Here is a 21,252-nt window from a genome sequence, read left to right as displayed (position 1 = left end):
TTCTCTGATGTGCTAAATTTGATGTGTAATTTCATTAAGATTGCTTGCCCCCCCCCCCCTGCTGCTTGGGGTGTTTTTTTCTTTTTTCAAAAGTTAAGTAATTTTCCAAGGCTTGCAGTTTTTGATGCATAATTTTGAGCTTGATGAATTCTATGTATTTGGAATCATTGTAATAAGGAAATTCTGTTCATGTATACACTATTTATTAAACGTATATTTTTAGAGTCTGGGTTGTCCATGTTGCTCCTTACTGACAGTATGTTACCACAAACTATTTAATATATTATTTAAAATTATGTTATGTTGATATTCATAATAGTTATAGTTTTGTATATTTCCGAACCTTTGACGGAGGGGCTTCTATTACAGAACGTTTTTCTGTAAGGAGGAAGAGGAGGCGAATTATAGTTAAAATTAAGGGAAAGGAGGAGGCGAATTATAGTTAAAATATAAAATTATTAGCCTGTATTTGTAGCCCTTCTGTGTTCAGTCATGTTTATAGTAAATTATTTTCATTGTAGATTATGTTGCCAATGTGGTGCCTTAATTGAAGCAAATCCATCAAACATGTGTGTTGCATGTATCAGAACCCATGTTGACATAACAGAAGGAATACCCAAACAGTCTACACTATACTTCTGTAAAGGCTGTGATAGGTAACTATTTTGAATGAGATATGCCTTTTGAGGTATTTATAATAGAGATAAACTAAATAGGACATGCAAGTATAAGAAGAAATGAGTTTTTTTTAATGCTGTAAACGACTGTATGACTGATGACTGGAAATGCTGTAGATGATTTAAGAATGGAAATATTAAGAATTTCTTTGTTATTTTTCTTGATCTGTAAAAATCAGTTGAATTGCATGGAATTTGAGGCCTTCCCTCCTAGTCAAGACTGTACCTAGGATTTTTTTTCGGAGGGGGTTTTACTAAAAAATGATTGGGGGGGGGGGTACACAGAAAAACTTCAAAAAAGCCATACAAAATTTGTTTATATCCATTTTGTTACGTTTTTACGAGTCAGACAAACATTTCGGGGGTTTTACACCCCCCTAACCCCCCTCTGGGCACAGCCTTGCTCCTAGTAAATATTTTTTTTGCCACGAGTTGTTCATATTTGATCAAACACAATAATAGGAAGTCTTTTATATTCAAATGACAAACAAACATGGCAGGATAAAAACATACAGACTGGCTCTTTGGAATGCAAATTCGAAATACAGGAGTGTTTGTTGGCTCTATTCTATTATTTAGAATAGAAAATTTTTTTGCAAGAAAAAGTGTTGCTATTGGTGATTATCTAAAACTTATGCAAGCCACTGTGCAAAAAGTGGGGTAGCAAAGTAGCAATGCTACTTGGCAGTTTTCAAATTTGTTGGCAGATTTTGTTTGAAAATACCATTTTTTTTTACATATAAAAACACTTTTTGCAAAAAAAAAGCTGTCAAAACGCAAGTTGTGCTGCTAAATTGTTGGCAAATTTTGGAATTCTGTCAAATTTTGCTGCTGGCAGCTTTGGAATTTTTTCTATACCTGTATGCTGTATGCAAGATAAAACTTCAATTCCTCCTAAAGATTTAGAATGTGAGAAAACTAATTTGGAAGAAAATAATGTGATTATTGTATTAAAATTTCACCCCCTATAATTGTCATAAACTATGCCACCAAACAATACTGTTTGTGCTGGTCTTAAGCTTAGTTCTGACAGAGCGCGAATATCGCTTTGCCTAGCGAAAATTGCTTCGCTGAGCCACAATAAGGCATTCAAAAGAAAAAAAAAAAACGCTTCGCCATGCTTCAGCTTGAAGTTGAAAAAAAAATCGTGTAGCGAGGCAATAATTTTAAGAAAAAAGTGAATTGATGTTGAAAAATTAATAACAAGCATTAGGTTATTTCCTGTATTGTATGATATACTCTGTATAGAATACAAGACTTGAGAATCAAAGAAAATGCATGGAAGGAAGTGGTAAAAAAACTTGATGACAAAGGTAAAAATGTGTTTGGTATTTGTTCAATCTTTGAAATGAGTAGCCTAGCTTGTGATAAATAGAGGAAAAAAAAAATTCAAAAGCCATTTGCTTTTAAGTAAAGTAAGTAATCACTTGTTATAAGTAAAGTTAGGGCAGAAGCGTAAAGTACTATTATTTTTTTCTTCATCTTTTGAAGCACAAAAAAATGACCTTCAGTGTGAATTGGCAAGCGATTTTTGTCTTGCCCTGCAAACTATTTTTTTTCACAAGTAATTTTTTGTTGCGCTCTGTCAGAACTTAGCTTAATTATTCGCTTTTTCGTCAAAGTGTCCCTGGCAAAAAGTTAATTTATATTAGAAAAATGTTTATACTTTAGATGAGCTGCTCAGAAGTTGCAAGATCCTGGAATTAGATCTAATAAGGAATTAGATATTTTTTAAGATTTTATCTATATGAATTATAGTACAGATGAAATTTACAAATAATGCTCACGCTATTTTATCTATTTTTCTTTTTTGGAGCTCAGAATATTTATTGGGAATAAAAAAAATATCATTGAAGGTTTAGATAGCCATCAATTGCTACACTTTGACTGCTTCACCAGTTAAGTCCATCTAGTTGAAAGCAGACCATAAGACGAGCAACAAAAGTGCGAAGCTATGAAGCATCTATAGGCTCTATTCTATTATATGGAGAGGAGACTTGATTCTTTGAGTGTGCTAATTGGTGCCTTTCCAAATCTTCCGTAAGATATTTCTTTGATTTCTGTTAAATATTTGGAGTGTCGGAAAAAGAAAAAGAGAGACAAAATAATATGAGTCATACAAGTTTCATCTTCTGTGCAATAATCTTAATAAAACTACTAAAAACTAAAATAATAAGGTCACTGTCACATTCACTTATGACATTTTCCCCCTTCTAAGATAATTGTGAAAGACCATTTGCTAAACCATTCTCAAAGAGAGTGCAGTCTCAAAGGCAATGTGTGTTTGATCACCTTTTAGCCTAATCCTCCTAATCTACATTAGCTAGCTGATCCTCTTTATCAGGACATCTTAACAAACTATTTTTGGCAATTATTTCGGAAGTTTGAAATTTTCAGATATAATGTTTAGGTGTTTCACCGGCGATAATGCTTTCATATCCAGATAAGATATTTCATAAAATAAAGTAACTTTTTGTAAAGAACCCTTCAAGGGGCTCTGCAGGATAATAGAAAATCTGTAGCATAACTGGGAATGATATCTTTGCTTGTAAATGTGGCAAATAGTGGGGGAACACACACTTTCCTGTATACGGCCTTCGTTCAGACCATATTTTGTTTCTATTTAATTATTTAATTATCTTTTTTAGGTATCTACAGCCTCCGTCGCAGTGGATTAAAGCATCCTTAGAGTCGAGAGAGCTTTTAGGCTTGTGTTTGCAAAGGTTGAAAGGTTTAAACAAAGTTAGATTGGTTGACGCTGGATTTGTATGGACAGAACCACATTCAAAAAGAATCAAGGTAAGACTTTAAAATTTCCGTTTTAAAACTTGTTTACTAAGAAGTTTTGTTTACTTGTTTACTAACAGGTGTTTACTTGTAAAACTTCTCTACTAGGAGTTCGATCGAGATACATATCATGGTCACACGCCTCGCGCACATATACTCGAATGCGTATGTGACATATATACTGCACCTCGACATGGTTACTTGCACGCATCGCCTTTTTGGCTAGATTATTCAGAGAAGCAAAGCTAGTTATCTTCCATAAGGTATGAGCTAGAATTTATTAAGGGGGGGGGGTCGAAAAAATGCAAGAAAAGCAGGCAAATTATACAAAACATAACGCAGTGTTGTGATGCTCTTTTGACTTAGAGATACTGAAAATAAAGTTTTAAGGGTGGAGAAGTGTGGTTTTGGGAAGGAGACAGGATGTTTCTACCACATTTTCACTCTTAAAATAATAATTGTGAAGTGTCTGAGTTATCAGTCCCTTTAGTCCTCATATTTATAGAGTATGAGCAGCGTTTGATTCAGCCAATAGAACAGCTTCATTGAAAGTCTTATCCTTGTATGGTATACAAGACAAATACATTAAGGTGATTAGTGCTATGTACTAGAACAACAGGGCTGTGGTTAAGGTAGGAAATGAGGTTAGTAGCTGGTTTCGTATTGAAACAGAAGTCAGGTAGGCTTGCGTTCTATCCCTATTTTTACGAGTCATTTAATGGACTTTGTCCTAAGGAACACGGCAAAGGAAGTGAGAGAGCACGGAGTCAAATGGGGAAGTAAAATTCTCCTACACTTGAATTGTGCTGATGATACGAGTGTCTTAGATGAAAATGTTAGCAAAATGAATGCTTTTCTGGAGACTTGAAAGTTCTGATTGCAAATATAGGTTTGAAAATTTATGATAAGAAGACTAGATCTCTTAGACTAGGAATAAATGAAGGTGAAGAGGTGATGCTGGGTAACAAGAAGATCTATCAAGTGAATAGCTTCAATCACTTGGGTAATATTGTAAACATGGTGGATTCATTGATGGTATTAAAAGTAGAATAGCCGAGGCTCGGTGTGTTTTTTTCGCAGTTGAAAAAAGTTTGGAAGAATAGGAAGATTAACCTGCGAATCAAGATTAGAATATTGAAAGCTACAGTGATGACAATGGTCAAGTAGGGCGAAAAATACACTTCTATCCCACCTTCTAGGGCTATAATAAGAGAAAATTTGAAATGGCTAGGACACATTTTGTCTATGAAGGATGACAGATTGCCAAAGATTGTCATCTTTGGCCATCCATCTAGGGCCAAACGAAATGTACGTTGTCCCCCAATGGAACGTGAAGGGTTCATGAATAAGGATTTAAAGGAAATAAAAATTTCCTGGGGGATTCTACTACTCTGTATACAAATTTGTCACTTAATTTAGTATTCGAAAAATTGAAAATGGTCATAAAGAAATCTTTTCTTTTGTCTAATATCGGATTTTTGAAAATTGATACTTTTAATAAAAAAACCCGATGGACGAATTTCTTTAGAATTAGTATTAATTCAAGATTCTATAGCTTGGATAAGGTATGTGATTTATTAGAAGGTGTTCTATTTAATACTTTTATAAGATTTAATGGTAATTTATATAAACAAACTGTTGGCATTCTTATGGGCGTGAATGCGAGTTCATTCATAGCGGACTTGTTCATAAGTCAATTAGAATACGAATATATGATAAATAAAAATAGCCCGAGCAATGTAAAATATAACCTTTCAAATAATAAAAGATATCTGGACGATCTCTTAGTAATAAATTGTGCAGACTTTATTGAGATTTCAAAAAATATTTATCCATAAGAGTTAATTCTGGAGCCTAGCTATGGGATAGGACACTGACCATTTCTTAGATTTAAATATTAATATTTCAGATAATAATAAATTAGTTTTTAAAATATATAATAAAATGAATGAGTTTAATTTTGAAGTAATTAATTTTCCATTCCTTGAAAGTAATATACATTCAAATATTACTTATTCAGCTTAATATTCCCAATTATTTAGGTATGCAAAAATATGCAGTAATTAAATATGCAGCTCATTTTGTATGTAATTTTTAGTAGCTTTACTAGTATGCATGTATTTCACAAGTTTTACCTGACATAGGGATACCATATAGATCTTATGGTAAAGGCTCCAATGTGCCGGTTAAAGAAAGTAAAGCCTCGAAATCCATTAAGGCACGTGGTGTTTCTTCTGATGAGCCCAAATGGAATGTTCTACTTGGAAATACTTCGCTAGATTTAAGGTGCTTTTGGTTGCAAATTTATAAAGAATTACATTTATTGATGACGATTTCGCATGGATTTGAAAATTTCAATTCGGTTGATGGTTCGGTTATACTGTTTAGTCCTATGTAGTTGAGTAAGGTCAAAACCTCGTTCAAGTGCACATTTGTCTCAATTGCTGGATTAGGATGACTAATACATATATATATATATATATATATATATATATATATATATATATATATATATATATATATATATATATATATATATATATATATATATATATATATATATATATATATATATATATATATATATATATATATATATATATATATATATATATATATATATATATATATATATATATATATATATTATATATATATATGATTTCCTGTTTGTATATTAATTTTTTTTTTTATATAGTCTTCCAGATTTGGGGGTAGTCCCCCCCCACTCAATGAATTCTAGCCATCAGGGTTCCCAAACCATCTAATTTCCTTGAACAACGAAGGTGGCATGTAAGTCTGTTGAAGGCAACTGGGGAAAAAAAATCCTTGTCTTCTGTCCCTGAAAAAGGGTTTTTGAAGACTGCCTCTTCAGAAAGTTTTTGAGAAAGCATATTCAAATATGGGCTTTAGAACTGAGCATGTACTCATAATTTTCTGTAATTTAAAATAGTTTGAATCTATTTTGTTATTGTTTACAAATGCCCCGCCCGTCCCAAATAAACAAAATCCCTGTGTTTAACCGTGATCTCAACCCTTTTAAGACACTTTGATGGGAATGAAGCGAATTTATACCAGTGAATTCTTAATCTTTATTTTCTTTTAAGTGGGATAGTAAGGTCTGCTTTTTGCATGGCTATGCAAGTTGAAAATTGGACAAACAGAACAATAGAACTAGTCAGTTTTAATATTTATTTAAATTTAAATTGCCCATTATTGTACACTAATAAAAAATTTCAAAGTGCGTTGATTTGCTTTTTAAGCTATTTGTCTCAGTGCTGACGCTTCAAGGAAAGGGGAAAATATGTAAGGCAAGGATAAAGATAAAATATAAATCTTTTTATCATGTAATTCTAAAATGAGAAGCTGATTTGAGCCCCCCTTGCACTTGTTGGAGTAATTTGCTATGGGGCAAGAAGGGGGGGGGGGCGACAACTGCACCCCCAGGCCCCAGTTTGCTCCTGCTCCTCCAGCTGAAATTTAGTTTCTTCAGAAATCTTGTCATAATTAAGATGAGCCTGCCCAATTCAAGGAACCACAGAAACGGGTTAGTTTTCTTTATTATATCTTTACTTCTTATGGTACTATATGGCTCATTTTTTAGTTTTCACTGTCATTTCCGCTTGATTTGAGAAAATTGGCTCCAACTTTGCCCCCCTCCCCCAGGATTTTGACAAAATTATGCCACTGTTCAACAGTCCATAGCCTATTTGAAAATTCATGCACATTCGATATTACGATAATCCGCACATTCGATGCACATATACGTTGCTATACGCACATTGGACATTGCTGTAGTTGCGCTATATATGTTGCATAGTTTTAGCTATTAGATATAGCTTTAGTTCAAAATATTTGAATGTTAGATAGTGGCTATCATATTTGGCCCATATATAGTCCTATGCTTCCAAGTTCAAGTGCCGCTAATGTCGAGAAGAAAAATAATGGACAAAGTTACTTCCACTTCATCCAGTTATGAGTCAAAAGTCGCTCTATAATTTTCGTTAGGTGTAATAACCATGTATGGATATAGGAAGTCTGCATTATCGTAACAATTGTTGTTTTTTGTTTTCACAGGTGAAATTAACGATTCAATCCGAAGTTTTTGGCGGCACTATTTTACAGCAAGTTTTCATTGTTGAGTTTACTGTTAATGGTCAGTTTTGTGAAGATTGCCACAGAGCTGAAGCTAAAGATTTTTGGAAAGTTTTAGTAAGTCATTGTTATATACAGTTTGAATCATTTATTTATAGGTCTCTTGCAAGGCCGTATCCAGGGGAAGGGGGGGTTACCCGGTTTCAACCCCCCCCCCCTCCCCCGAAACTTTTGACCGAGTCGAAAATAAGTCGAAAATTAGTAAAACCTAGGTAAAAATCAGTAAAATCAGTCGAAAACTGAGTCAAAAATTAGTAAAACCCCCCCCGAAAAAGTCCAAAATTAGTAAACCGCCCCCCCCCCCCGAAACAAAATCCTGGATCCGCTCCTGGTCTCTTGCTTTCTTCATATAAAGACACATTTGATATTGTTTGACTATGACTTATTTGATTATGATTATTTGGCTACGGACAATTTGACATTTATTTATAGGTCTCTTGCTTTCTTCACATAAAGACACAATGGACATTATTTGACTTATTTGACTATGACGTTGACTGTGACTTATTTGGCTATGTACAATTTGACATGTTGATTTATATGTCTCTTGCTTTGTAGGTCTATTATTATAAGACTGTTCAATTTGACTTATTTATTTCTGCTTTCTTCATATATAGGCACAATGGATATTATTCCTGTTAGGACTTAACCTAGCACCTGAATACTCTTAGTTGCATTAAAAGCTCTTGCTACAATAATAGTTGCTTAACGTATCATGTAACTGTAAAAGCCAGCCTTGGAAAAAGAATCCAAATTACAGATTTCTTTAATGAAAATGAGTATTGTTCCCTATTTTTGTGTTAAAAATAAAATAATTTAAAACTATCTTAACAAGAATAAAATAATAATCAATGTGAAAACTAGTAATAAAAAACTAACTAACTATGCCAAAACTAATAAAAACTAATAATAAAAAAAAAACTTCTGACAGTGTGGGAAAAAGTTTTGGAGAGTTTTAGTAAGTCTATGCTACACACAGTTTTATATGTTTAATTACATGCATGTTAATTTTATAATGTAAATTATTTTTAATGTAATGAAAAGGAAATATAAATGAATACAGAGAACTACTAAAACTAGCTGTGACAGTAATTAAAAGTAGCTAGAACTATTTTAATGTTAACACAATCAGATATATAGAAAACGTCAAGCAATAAAATGTCATTGAATGCTGCACGAAGGTAGACTCTTTATATTGTATTAAGCTAGGATATAGTCAATCACAAAAAGAACCAGTGGGCACTATTCCCGTATAGGCTCACCATTTGACTATGTACTATATCTTTGCCCAGTAGTGTCTGCCCAGCCTAATATCCGGTGGCAGACTAGAAATACGTAATAAGATTGGCTTTTTTTAAATTTATGAAAAATAATACTTTTTTCTGGAGAAAATATTTTTTACCCCTTCCCTCCACTTTAGAGCATTTCTACGGGATTGGCGACTCACCTTCTGGAAAAATTATGGCATGCCTCTTAATTAGGCAGTGCCAAATTTGAGTAAGAGGCATTTATATTGCATTGTATCCATTTAAAGTAACAAATTGTAATAATGAAGGTTCAACCTGTTAGCACCTATTTGGTTTATGCCTTTCCGAATTAAACTCAGTTAATTCAGTGACAAAGTTGATTAACTGTGACCTGACTTCCGGATTTTGTCACCAGCCATCAGTTGAATTGAAATTTTTAACCCTTTATATTATACTAAAGGACAACCAAAGGACTTTAAGAGAGTGTGTCCTGAGTGTAGATTAAGGGCAACAATCAATTGCCTGGTATGTAGTACTTGCATCTCTTCCATTCATGAGCAATGTGCGGGGATAGAACGTTCCCAGTGGAATAAGAACTGGTTATGTTTAGTTTGTTCCTCGAAACAAAACATCACCAAAAAACCAAGAATACACCACCCCTAATTCTTCGACAGTTAATGATACCCCACGACGCCGATTGTCAGAAATAAATTCTTCCTTTAAAGAAATTTTAGATGATATCAGGTCGTCCCCCTTTGCCCCGCCTTGCCAAAGGGATGGTAAAGGTTTTATTGCAGCCCAAAGCGAGTGTCAGACTACTCCCCTACCAGTTTTAACCAGTGTTGCCAGTTGCCAGGCTGCTTTTCTGCTAGGAACTAAAGATGCCAGTGCCCAGACGGATTTTGAATATAATTGTGAGCCTTCTAATGATGCCTCCGGCCATACAGAACATTTTCCTTGTGGTATTTGTGATTCCAGCCCCCATGTGGCCCTTCCCTCCCCTCCCTCTTAGTGCTGAAAAAGAACTCGAGTTCATTACCAACGACATTTCTACTTTCATTCATCTTAGGGGAAACATAATTAAGAAAAAAAATTATATGAAAGCTTTCTTGCTGACTGGCTTAGGGACAAAGTCCAACCCCTTGTTGATCCTAGGCAGTTTGGAAATCTCAAATCTACATCAACCTCACATTACCTTATCCACCTCGTTGACTCCATGGGGAGACTACTTGAGAGACCAAACTCCTGGCTAAACCTAATTTATGTTGACCTACAAAACGCTTTCGACCTGGAAGAATTCCAGGTCGAGACATTTTTAGTAAAGCTCGTTGCCTCATTTCTTTTGTAACAGATCACAGGCAGTCAAATATCAATATTGCTATTCCAGCCACCTTCGTATTCACAATGGTAGTCCCCGAGGTACTATTCTTGGCCCCCTCCTGTTTTCCGTCATGATGAACAGCCTTTCAATGGATTGCCCTGACAGGTGGAAATTTGTCGACGACCTAACAGTTGTAGAGACGTGTTATAAAAATATTCATAGCAATCCAATGGGTATCCTCCATGACATTGCAGGCGAGGCTTCTTCTCTTGATATGTCTGTTAATCCTTGTAAATCCACCATATTATCTGTCAGTTTCCTAGTGTCCCCTCCTCTTTTCCTTCATCCTATTCCTCCTGAGATTTCAGCTACTTCCTTTAAGCTCCCGGGTGTCACCATATCTTCTGATTTGAAGAGGGACACACATGTAAATAACATCCTTCATTAAGCACAATTGTCACTTTTTCTTCTGAGGCTTCTGAATAAATTTAGTTGCCCCCCCCCACCTCTGTTACTAAAGGTATATTTCTTTTTTATGTCCTTTGGTCGAGTACGTTTGTCCTGTCTGGCATCCGGGCCTCTCAAATGAAGCAACCAAAAAAATCGAAAATATTCAAAAAAGAGCCTTGTGGATTATTTATAAAGAAGGCAAGTTTTGGGAAGTCAGCACATATAAACCCCCGTACTGAAAACCTCTTTCCTAGCCACCATTCACCCATAAGAAATTGTCACCCCCGTATAGTGTCCCAACCCATCCCCATCTTTTCTCCCATACCCTTTTCTACCATACGTTATAAAAAACTTTTATTCCCTTTTTTACAAATAAAATCACAACCCGTAAGTTTGCCAAAAATTTAAACTGTTTTGTATATATTATTTTTTCATTTTTGAATATTTGGTTATTATATTTGTTACCCTTTTTATCTTTTTATATTATGACCTATAAAATATTTTATAATTATGACCTATATTTATGACTTTTGTATTTTGTATTTTCTGACTGTTACCTGTTGTGTTTTCGTTACAGTGGTAACTATGTATTGTTATTGTTTTATTTTGTTATTGTGTTTTTTTTACTAAGAAATACGAATTCGGCCCACTAGGGTTTGTGATAGTTATTTTGCCAATAAATACCTATCTATCTAAAAACTTCATGATTTTTACACAAGCAAAAGATAATTCTTAGACAGTCGTGGTTTTCTGGTACGAATAGGCTAATGGTTTTTATTTTAGAAAAACAATATTTTATCTAAAAGAAATTATGTTGTAAAAACGTTTTTATTTTTAAGTCCTTGGTCTTCTAAGTTTTAAATCTTCTAAGTTTAATCTTCTAAGTTCTTCGTGGGCGGGTGTAAAAAGGGAGGCTTTGAATAGATTGGGGTGGAGGAGGAGCGTGCGTAGCTGTGTTGGCCTCAGGCGGCTTGGTGCTGCGATGAGTTGTTAGTAGTAGTAGTAGTAGTCTTCTAAGTAAAAAAAACGTAAAAGCTAAATATAACTCCTAATTGGAAGGTTATTTACCTACTAAGTCTTTTACGATAATCATTTAAAAGATAATTTCAACTAACATCAGAAATGCATACTTTGAATGCACGATTTTCCCTAGATAATTAGATTTTAAAACCTTCTCTTAGCGTTTACACGTTTTTTTTTTACTACTTTAAGTATTAGTCAGTGATCAAAAAACGGGAAGAGGGGTGGTAGTTAGAAAGATTTCTTTCTAAATTAAGGAGTTTCAGGTGCTTTGCCGTCTATACTCCTCGCGAGTATAGACTAAGCATCAGCACTGTTTCTGTTTTTGCAAAAAACAGAACAGAAAGCAGAAACAGGTCACCTGTTTTTGACAGATCTGTTTTTCTTTCTGTTCTTTTTTTCGTTTCTGTTTTTTTGAAAAACAGAAACAGTGCCGTTGCTTAGTATCAAATCCTCGTCAGGTATTCTTTGTAATCTATAACGTAATTCTAAAATGAGGAAGCGGATTTGAGCCCCTCTTGCACTTCTTTGAGTAATTTGTCTCAAAGAAATGCAAAAAAAATTGTCTATTTTTTCTGCCTTTGTTTGTTTTTTGTCTCTTTTTAGGTACAAGTTCGGCAGAAGGTAGACCACAAGAAAACCTTGTATTATCTTGAACAATTGATTCTGAAGCATCGAGCGCATGAGAACACGCTTAGCATTAAGCCTTGTCATGGTAAGGGTTTCCTGTTGCTTCATTTCCATGTTTTTAATTATAGATAGTACTATGATTAAGAAAAGAGAGGGAGGGATGTTAACTCAGACGATCAGCCCAATTTCTTAATAGGAAAGTCAATTCTTACTACTTTGAATATCTGGAACAATTCTTGAATTATCTTGTATCCCTGGCCATGGAGTCTTCCGAGGGGGAATAAGAGTATTGTATCGAGGGGGAATAAGAGTATTGTATTTCTAAACTATGTGTATTGTTGAATAAAACTCTAAAAAAAAAAAAAACTGAACTCTGAATTGATCTGAAGCAACAAGCGCATGAGAACACGCTTAGCATTAAGCCTTGTCATGGTAAGGGTTTGCTGCCGCTTCTCTTATATATGTGTAACTATAGATATTACTATGATTAAGAAGGGAGGGGGAGAGATGTTAACTCAGACGATTGGCCCAATTTCTTGGTAGGAAAGTTATGTCTTACTTAATTTAAGAGTTTCAACAGATTAAAGACCAATTCCCACATATGGCTCTCCGTATCGAGCAAATTTTATGAGTTTCTTTGGCAGTTGTAAGTAGATTCAAGTTCTGCGTAGAATTTTATGGTACGTAAGGTTATGTTGTGGCATAGACTAGTCAACATAGCAGCAACCGCACGTAGTGTGAAAGCTGCTTAACGGAGAAGTGAAAGTACGGATACTGGACAGGCCGCAGGGTCCGCATTGTTGTGTTCATATAGACAGTGATCAACCCATTGACTTCAGCTTAACCCCCCCCCCCCCCCAAAAAAAAAAAAATTAAAAAAATAAAATAAAGGGCTGCATAAAAACGAACAGTTGTTGAGTAAAAAAATCCTGATTTTTGATTATTTATTTGTGGCCTCACCAAATAGCTAGTTGAAGAGCAAGTCAATTAAGTCCAATTTTGATGTTTTTGGGATTAGCTTGGAAACGCTCGATTAACTCTTAGCTTTGCAGTTTGAATATTATATTTCTTAAATAAGGATTAGTACTAGTTAATTTAGAAAAAGTCTAGTAACGTGATGTTACGCTACGGGAAGAAACAACTGAATGGATAGGTTTACCTACTGAGATTACACTGAACTGGATAAGTTTGCTGTCTCAGTGTAAATTTTTTTTCCATATCTAAATCTATTGTGAATAGACAACTCTATAATTGACATTGAAGCACAAAAAACAACAACAAATCCATTATAGATACATGAGAGACAACTCTTAAATTTACATTAAAGCACCAGGTATTACCGAAAACAAAAGACAAACTTTTTATAGGATTATAGAAACAACTCTATAATTGACATTGAAGCACCAGGTATTACCGAAAAAACAACAACAAATCTATTATAGAGACATCAGAAACAACTCTTAAATTTACATTAAAGCACCAGGTATTACCGAAAACAAAAGACAAACTCTTTATAGGATTATAGAGACAACTCTATAATTGACATTGAAGCACCAGATATTACCGAAAAAAAAGCTGAAAATATGAATAGTCCTGACAAACAAAACAGAAAGAAAATGAAACGGGCAAACTACTTGGTTTTCATAAACTGGGGTCTCAAAAGGAAACGAAACAAAGTCAACTAAATTCAAATATCAGCGTTGATCTATGTCAGTTTTGATTTATGTTGATGTAATATAATATATATATGGTGATAAAATATTAATATTGACATAAAAATATTAACCAAATTCAACTAGTAAACTATCACCTTATCATGGAAAAGAGGTTTGAGAGCAACACTGTAGTCGTATAAAGGTTCTGGTGATTCTGATAATAATAATACTTTTATTTTCCCTCAGGATACACTATGAGGAGTACATTCAAAATAAATATAAAATATAAAGACACAACTTACAATTAACAAGACCAGAACTACCGACAAATACGACCATCTACGTTAATCGATTAACATATTAGATATTTTTCAAAGAGCGTACCATATATTTAGTTATTGATCCAGGGTCCTTGGCGTACACCAATCTATTTTTCATGATACTTCGGCTAAAGGTTTCCAGAACCTACAAAAATACAATCGAAATGTGCTGCAGTTAGAAATGACAACAATAAAATCATTACTGGACAGTAATGGTTACTGTGCAAAAGGTTAAAAAAGTTGAATCAAATAATTATAATAATACTTTTATTTTCCCTCAGGATACACTATGAGGAGTACATTCAAAATAAATATAAAATATAAAGACACAACTTAAAATTAACAAGACCAGAACTACCGATACATACAACCATCTACGTCAATCGGTTAACATGGCTTACATTTTTTCAAAAAACGGGGATAAATTTCTATATTCAAGATAATTTCGAGCCTTTGTTATAATTTTGAGCAAAACAATCTTTTAGACACAAATTGAAAATAGACGACGATAATATCCCCCCCCCCCTGTCTAACCCCCCTCCTAACTGCTGCTTCATCAGCAGAAATTATGAATGAAGTCTATAAAATCTATGAAAGAAGAACTCCTTGGAATAATAGTTAAGTCAGGTAATAACATATTCATCTGCTGAGGTAACTTTTAACTCGTTATAGTTTGTATCATTAATTAAACAAATAAATCAAGTATTTTTACATTGTCCCCTATGATGGTTTTTCCGAGGTCAACTGGGATATGAAAGGTATTGAGGTCCTAGACTCATATTTAAGAGCTTTTGAAAAAAGACATTGTTATTTCTTAAACATGTATTTGTCTGTACGTACGCCACGTAAAGAAAAACCATTTTTTGCTTACACTCCCATAACACTCCCACATCCCTCCCCTGAAAATCGCAACGTGTAACTTCTTTAATCCTTAAAAGAAAGTTAAGATAGGAAAACTGGATTTCAAGTTATCCGATGAAATAAGGGGTCTTTCGTTCGATTCGCTTCTGTTCTGGTTGAAAGCTCACAAGTTTCGTTTCTCTGTCTGGCAACATTGCTAGGATGTTAATACAACTTCTACTGCTAGTGTCGCCACTTGCGGGGAAAGGGATACTAGACGCTGCATGAGGAGCAGAGCATATTCTGAGGCTCGAAAGAAGTTCAATTTTTGAAAAAGCCATTCCATAAGCGCTCTTTTCATTCCTAGTGACAAACATGAGAGGGCAGTAAGATTGCGGCAATTCAGAAGAAAGTAAGATAATTTTTTTAGAACACGGAAGAAAATGAAAAAATCACTTGTATTTTTTATCGTTATTAGCAAGCAATTATTTTTACGCGGAAGTTTTTATCTGGCGTTCAAAATATGAATTTTTTTTTCGCACCAGAAACCTTTACGAACCAGAAACCAGTCCTTCCATTATCCTTGAAATTGTCTAGGTTTCCCCAAATTTTGCCGAATGAAAATTGGGTTCTCCGAAGTGTCACGAAAATTACGATTATTATTGTATTTCAAGTTATCCGATGATATAAGGGGGTTTCTGTCCGATTCGCTTCTTGTCTGATTAAAAGTTCAAAAGTTTCGTTTCTCTGTCTGGCAAAATTACTAACAGAAAGAACGAAAGCTTGCTTTGTTGCTTCACCTTGGAAAAGTCTAAATTCGGTCCAGAAGTTTCTATGAATTTTGATTTTGGATGCCTCTGAACCTTTTTAAAGGTACGAGTATTGAGAAAAGGGGCTTCTGAATAAGATTTTTCTGACACTTTAATTGATTGTGAGTCCTTTTAAATTTATATATAGAAGTTTACAAAATTCAAACTTCCATTTAGTAGATTAAATTGAAATACAAATGGAATTCAGATTAAATTTCCAGATTCAAACTTCTCCAGTCCTACCCCTAAATAAAATTATATGTGTAGATAGGTTCATCTGTAGTATCACAAATGAGTTGTATCATTAAGCAATCACAAGCCAATAGCCTGTATACCCAAATGGAAATTCTCTAAATTCTCAGTTTTATTCTTTTTTTTGGATGGATTTAGATTTATACTTAAAGCTTTTTGTATTTTGCAGAGTATATTTCTATTTGTTTATTATAGAAAGAACAGCCTATGAAAATGGGAACTGTTTTCTTACCCTTAGTAACTAGGGTTGTTATTATCCAGTTGAAAAATATTTTGTCATGCAAAAAACTAGGGAAAATTTATCATTGAAATTCGGGGTATTCAAAGGAGTCATTTTTTTTCTAAACATTTTGTAGAGAATTTCTTTAAATTTCATCCACTTTGAGACGTGTGTGTCGAAACTAAGATGGCATCATCGCTTAGTCTTTTACCAATACTACTACCAACAACTCTCCGAAGCACCAAGCCGCCTGAGACCCAAACAGCTACGCACGCTCCTCCTCTCTCCCAATCTATTCAAAGCCTCCCTTTTTTCACCTTACCAGGAAGTTCCCATTTCCCCTAAATCTTTCTTTATGACATCCTCCCACCCGAACCGCGGACGACCTGCTTTCAGTTTAGCCGTAAGTGGTTGGCCGAAAAGAACAATCTTAGGCAATCTGTCATCCTTCATCCACAGAATGTACCCTAGCCACCTCAACCTTTCTCTCATTATAGCCCTAGAAAGAGGGATTGAGTCACGCCTTTCGTACAGCCAACTGTTTGAAATACGATCATTCAGCCGGGTACCCAGAACAATCCGTAGGCAATATCTCTAGAAAAAAACTTAGTAAATCTTCATCCGTTTTTCGGAACGACCATGCTTCAGAATCGTATTTGACTAATGTCACCTTCAATCAAAGCTTGGCTCTATTCTAAATTCGGACAGGAATCAAATTTTGCTTCAAAAGCTGAATTTTAGGTCACCTGATGAAAAAATTGTGTTCGTGTGAGCGATTATTTACTGCTTCAGATGAAAATTATTAAATAAGAAGTCAAGTAATTCTGTAGGTAAGACCTGCAGACTTTCGATTTGAAAGAGATTTTCGCTTTCGCAAAGCGAATGACTTTCGCCTTGAATCATTCAGACCACCAACAATTCAAATAACAAAGTCGTTTGGTCGTTTACGCTTGTTTTCAAGTTTAAATTTGTTTCTTAACAATGTATCTACAACAACAAAAACACGAAAATAGACATGCCCACTCAGTGGGCTCCATCGCCTAAAAACAGGGAAATGGAAAAAAAAATTAACTGCTTACTGGCATGATTTTCCTGACGTATTAATTCATTGTGAGTCCTTTTAAATTTACATATAGAAATTTACAAAATTCAAATTTCCACTTTACAGATTAAATTGAAATACAGATTGAGTTCGGATTGAAATTACTGATTCAAACTTCTCCAGCCCTACCCTTAAATAAAATTACATTTGTAGATATGTTCATCTTTAGTATCACAAATGAATTGTATGATTAAGCAATCACAAGCCAATAGCCTGTATACCCAAATGGAAATTCTTTATATTCTCAATTTTACTTTTTTTGGATGGATTTAGATTTTTACTTAAAGCTGTTCATATATCACAGAGTATATATCTATTTGTTTATTATAGAAAGAACAGCCTACGAAAATGGGAACTGGTTTCTTCCCCTTAGTAGCTAGGGTTTTTATTATCCAGTTGAAAAATTCTAACTAGGTTTCTTCCCCTTAGTAGCTAGGGTTGTTATTATCCAGTTGAAAAATATTTTGTTATGCTAAAAACTAGCGAAAATTGTTCAAGCAGCCTGATGCCATTTACCATCGTTAATCAACTTAAATCAGTCGATACGAGACTTCACCTACCAGACAACAGAACACAAATAAAATAAAGAAAGGGGGCATCACCTTCTTGCAACTTACGCGAAAATGAAATATTTAAATCCACCCTTTATAACTAACTCAATAATAATAATAAAACTAGCATCAAAAATTAATTGCAAATATAAAAAGGATACAGAAATGGTCATAAGAAATTTATATCCAATTTTTATAAAAGAATAATTTCACACTAATTGAATTATCAATCAATGTTTATAGTTTTAAGTTTAACCTCTAAAAATTCAATCATCAGGCATTTGAAGGTGCCACAGTAATGGTGGCCCTGTAGCGCAATTGGGAGTATAAATCTGAAGACAAAATCAGACCGAACTTGAAGCGTGGCAGGGACCCTTGTGCTGTATGGGGTAGAACGAACTGTCAGATCAGATAAAATTTAATACCTTCTGTCAAGCTTAGCTTCTAAGGTTGGGCTTTCTGTCGCCGGACAAAAAGTGTTTTTATCTGAGTGAGTTGCTATGTACGAGAATAACACTGCTGCGGTTAAGGTAGGAAATGAGGTTAGCAGCTGGTTCTGTATTAAATGAGGAGTTAAGCAGGGCTGTGTTCTATCCCCCTTTATATGGATTATTTTGATGGACTTTGTTTCAAGGAGTACAGGAAAGGCAGTGCGAGACCACGGAATCAAAGGGGGAGGAAAAATCCTCCTGGACTTGGATTAGGATGATGATTTAAGCCTCCGTGATAAAAGTGTGAACAAAATGAATGAAATTTTAGAGGTTTTGCGAGGTCAGGGTTCTAGATTTGGTTTGAAAATTAATATTAGGAAGACTAAGTCACTAAGGCTAGGAATAAGTGAAGATGAAAAGGTGACGTTGGGTAATGATAAGATTGATCAGGTGGGCAGCTTCACTTACCTTGGTAGTATTATTAGTAAAGATGGTGGTAGCAGTGAAGATGGAAAAAATAGAATAGCCAAGGCTCAGGGTGTTTTTTCACAGTTAAAAAAAGTCTGGAAGAATAGGAAGATAAGTCTGCAAACCAAGATTAGAATATTAGAAGCTACAGTGATGACTGGTCAAATATGGCTCTGAAGCATGGACGCTCCGAAAAACGGAAGAAGATTTGCTAGATGTTTTCCAGAGAAATTGCCTACGGATTGTTTTGGGTACCCAACTGACTTACCCTATTTCAAACAATAGGCTGTACGAAAAGTGTGGTTCAATACCACTCTCTAGGGCTATAACGGAAGAAAGGTTGAGATGGTTAGGGCACGTTGTGCGGATGAAGGATGACAGATTGCCGAAGATTGTTCTTTTCGGCCAACCATCTAGGGCTAAACGGAAAGCAGGTCGTCCCCGTCTGGGGTGGGAGGACGTCATAAAGACAGATTTAAAGGAAATGGGAACTTCGTGGGCGGGTGTAAAAAGGGAGGCTTTGAATAGATTGGGGTGGAGGAGGATCGTGCGTAGCTGTGTTGGCCTCAGGCGGCGTGGTGCTGCGGTGAGTTATTAGTAGTAGTATTAGTAGTTTTTGATCAGACATCAGCCAGACTTCGCAGACGTATTTTGGTTGATTTCTACTGCCGAAGTCTGTGTAGTCTTAAGATAAGGTATTTATTTTAAAAAATTTGTATCACAAGCCCCGAAGGGCTGAATTCACATTTTAGGGTAATAAAACCAAAAAAAAAGTACACCAACTTAAAAACTGGCAAAACAATGTCAAAAACAATAATAATCAGAATGGCAAAACCATTCATTAGTCAAAAATACTAAGCGGCAAAATGTCTGAAAGTTAAAAAAGTAAAAACTAGAAGAGTGAAATAAAATATACGTTAAAAAGGTTTAAAAGAGAACATATTAAAAAGTGGAGGGAACAAAACAATTAAACGAACATAAAACTTGGGTATCTCCTGCACCAAAAAAAAAGAAGGAAAACTAGCTGTGTATGTTATCAGTAATGAAGGGGACAAAGGTTTTTCATACCTGGAGGTAAAGCTACGGGTGGGGGATAAGATAGGAACGGGTTCAGTATGTGACAGGCGTTTTTTGTGCGGGGAGTGTCTTTTGGAGGAAATGTTTTCCGTGCAAAGGTTTGTTATTGCGTTTTTTTTGCAAAACGGAGGCACAATGTTACTCTCCTGTGCTCAAGAGTTTCCAGCTTGGCCTTTTTTAGAAGGAGCGTATGTGGTGCCTTAACTTCTTTAAAAATTATTCTCAGGGCTCTTTTTTGAATGGATTCAATTTTTTCTGATTCATCACGGGAGATGCCAGGATGTCAAACTGGACAAGCATATTCACGATGCGGGCGGACCAAGGAAGTATAGATCCTTAAAGAATGGGATGGGGGGACGATAAATTTATTCAAGAGCTTAAGGAGAGACATGGACGCATTAGCTATATGGACAATATCTTTAACGTGGATATCCCCCTTTAAATTAAAGGATATACTTTTATGTGTATGTTTTATGTCTATATGCATATTTTACTTTTTCTTTTGACTTTTAGAGGGACTGGATTTCTATTATGCCAATGAAGGTTCTGCGAGAAAAATGGTTGATTTCCTACAATCCGTTGTTCCGGTTAAATATCAAATGTCGAAGACCTTGATATCCCAGGATATTCATTCAAATATATTCAACTATAAGTATACTTACATGTAGGTGAAGACTCATTCCTTTACAGATTTATTTTGAAATAAGGCTATCAGTATTAAGGCTTCTCAGAAATGTTCTCAGAAAGGATTTTGTTATGTTATTGTTTCTGCGGTCCTACGGTTTTAATATGTCAGCGTAACAACAAATTTACAACGTAAACACAAGACCTTAATATCCCAGGATATTTAGTAATTTTAATATTTCAACGTATCACAATAATTCAACAACGTAAACACAAGAATGAATATCCCAGGATATTCATTGAAATATATTCAACTATAAGTATACTTACATTTTGGTGAAGATTTATCCCTTTACAGAATTATTTTGAAGTAAGATTATTATTTTTAAGGTTTATGTTCTCTGTAAACGTTTTTGTTATGTTGTTTGTCTGCGGTCTTATGGTTTCAATATTTTAAAACGTAAATACAAGACTTTAATATCCCAGGATATTCTGTAATTTTAATATTGTAACGTAACACAATAATTCAACAACGTAAACACAAGGCCTTACTGTCCCAGGATATTCATTGAAGTATCTTGAACTATAAGTATATTTGCATGTAGATGAAGATATT

At 34.6% G+C, this 21,252-nt stretch overlaps 1 protein-coding gene across 1 annotated transcript in view; it reads left to right on the top strand.

The window, feature by feature from the left end:
• The window catches only part of Nmd3 (60S ribosomal export protein NMD3), a 64,132-nt gene that overhangs the window by 18,979 nt on the left and 23,901 nt on the right, over nucleotides 1–21,252 (top strand). Inside the window, exons 2-6 of the mRNA XM_089088743.1 lie at nucleotides 522–656; nucleotides 3,326–3,476; nucleotides 7,542–7,676; nucleotides 12,264–12,372; nucleotides 20,526–20,676. Of these exons, the coding sequence (XP_088944869.1) occupies nucleotides 522–656; nucleotides 3,326–3,476; nucleotides 7,542–7,676; nucleotides 12,264–12,372; nucleotides 20,526–20,676 (681 nt within the window). The remainder of the gene's footprint in view (nucleotides 1–521; nucleotides 657–3,325; nucleotides 3,477–7,541; nucleotides 7,677–12,263; nucleotides 12,373–20,525; nucleotides 20,677–21,252) is intronic.

This window comes from Artemia sp. Qi Xiang Cuo, chromosome 5, assembly GCF_049724085.1.
Source record: "Artemia sp. Qi Xiang Cuo chromosome 5, ASM4972408v1, whole genome shotgun sequence".
Taxonomy (NCBI): domain Eukaryota; kingdom Metazoa; phylum Arthropoda; class Branchiopoda; order Anostraca; family Artemiidae; genus Artemia; species Artemia sp. Qi Xiang Cuo.
This window is presented reverse-complemented; position numbering and strand designations above follow the sequence as displayed.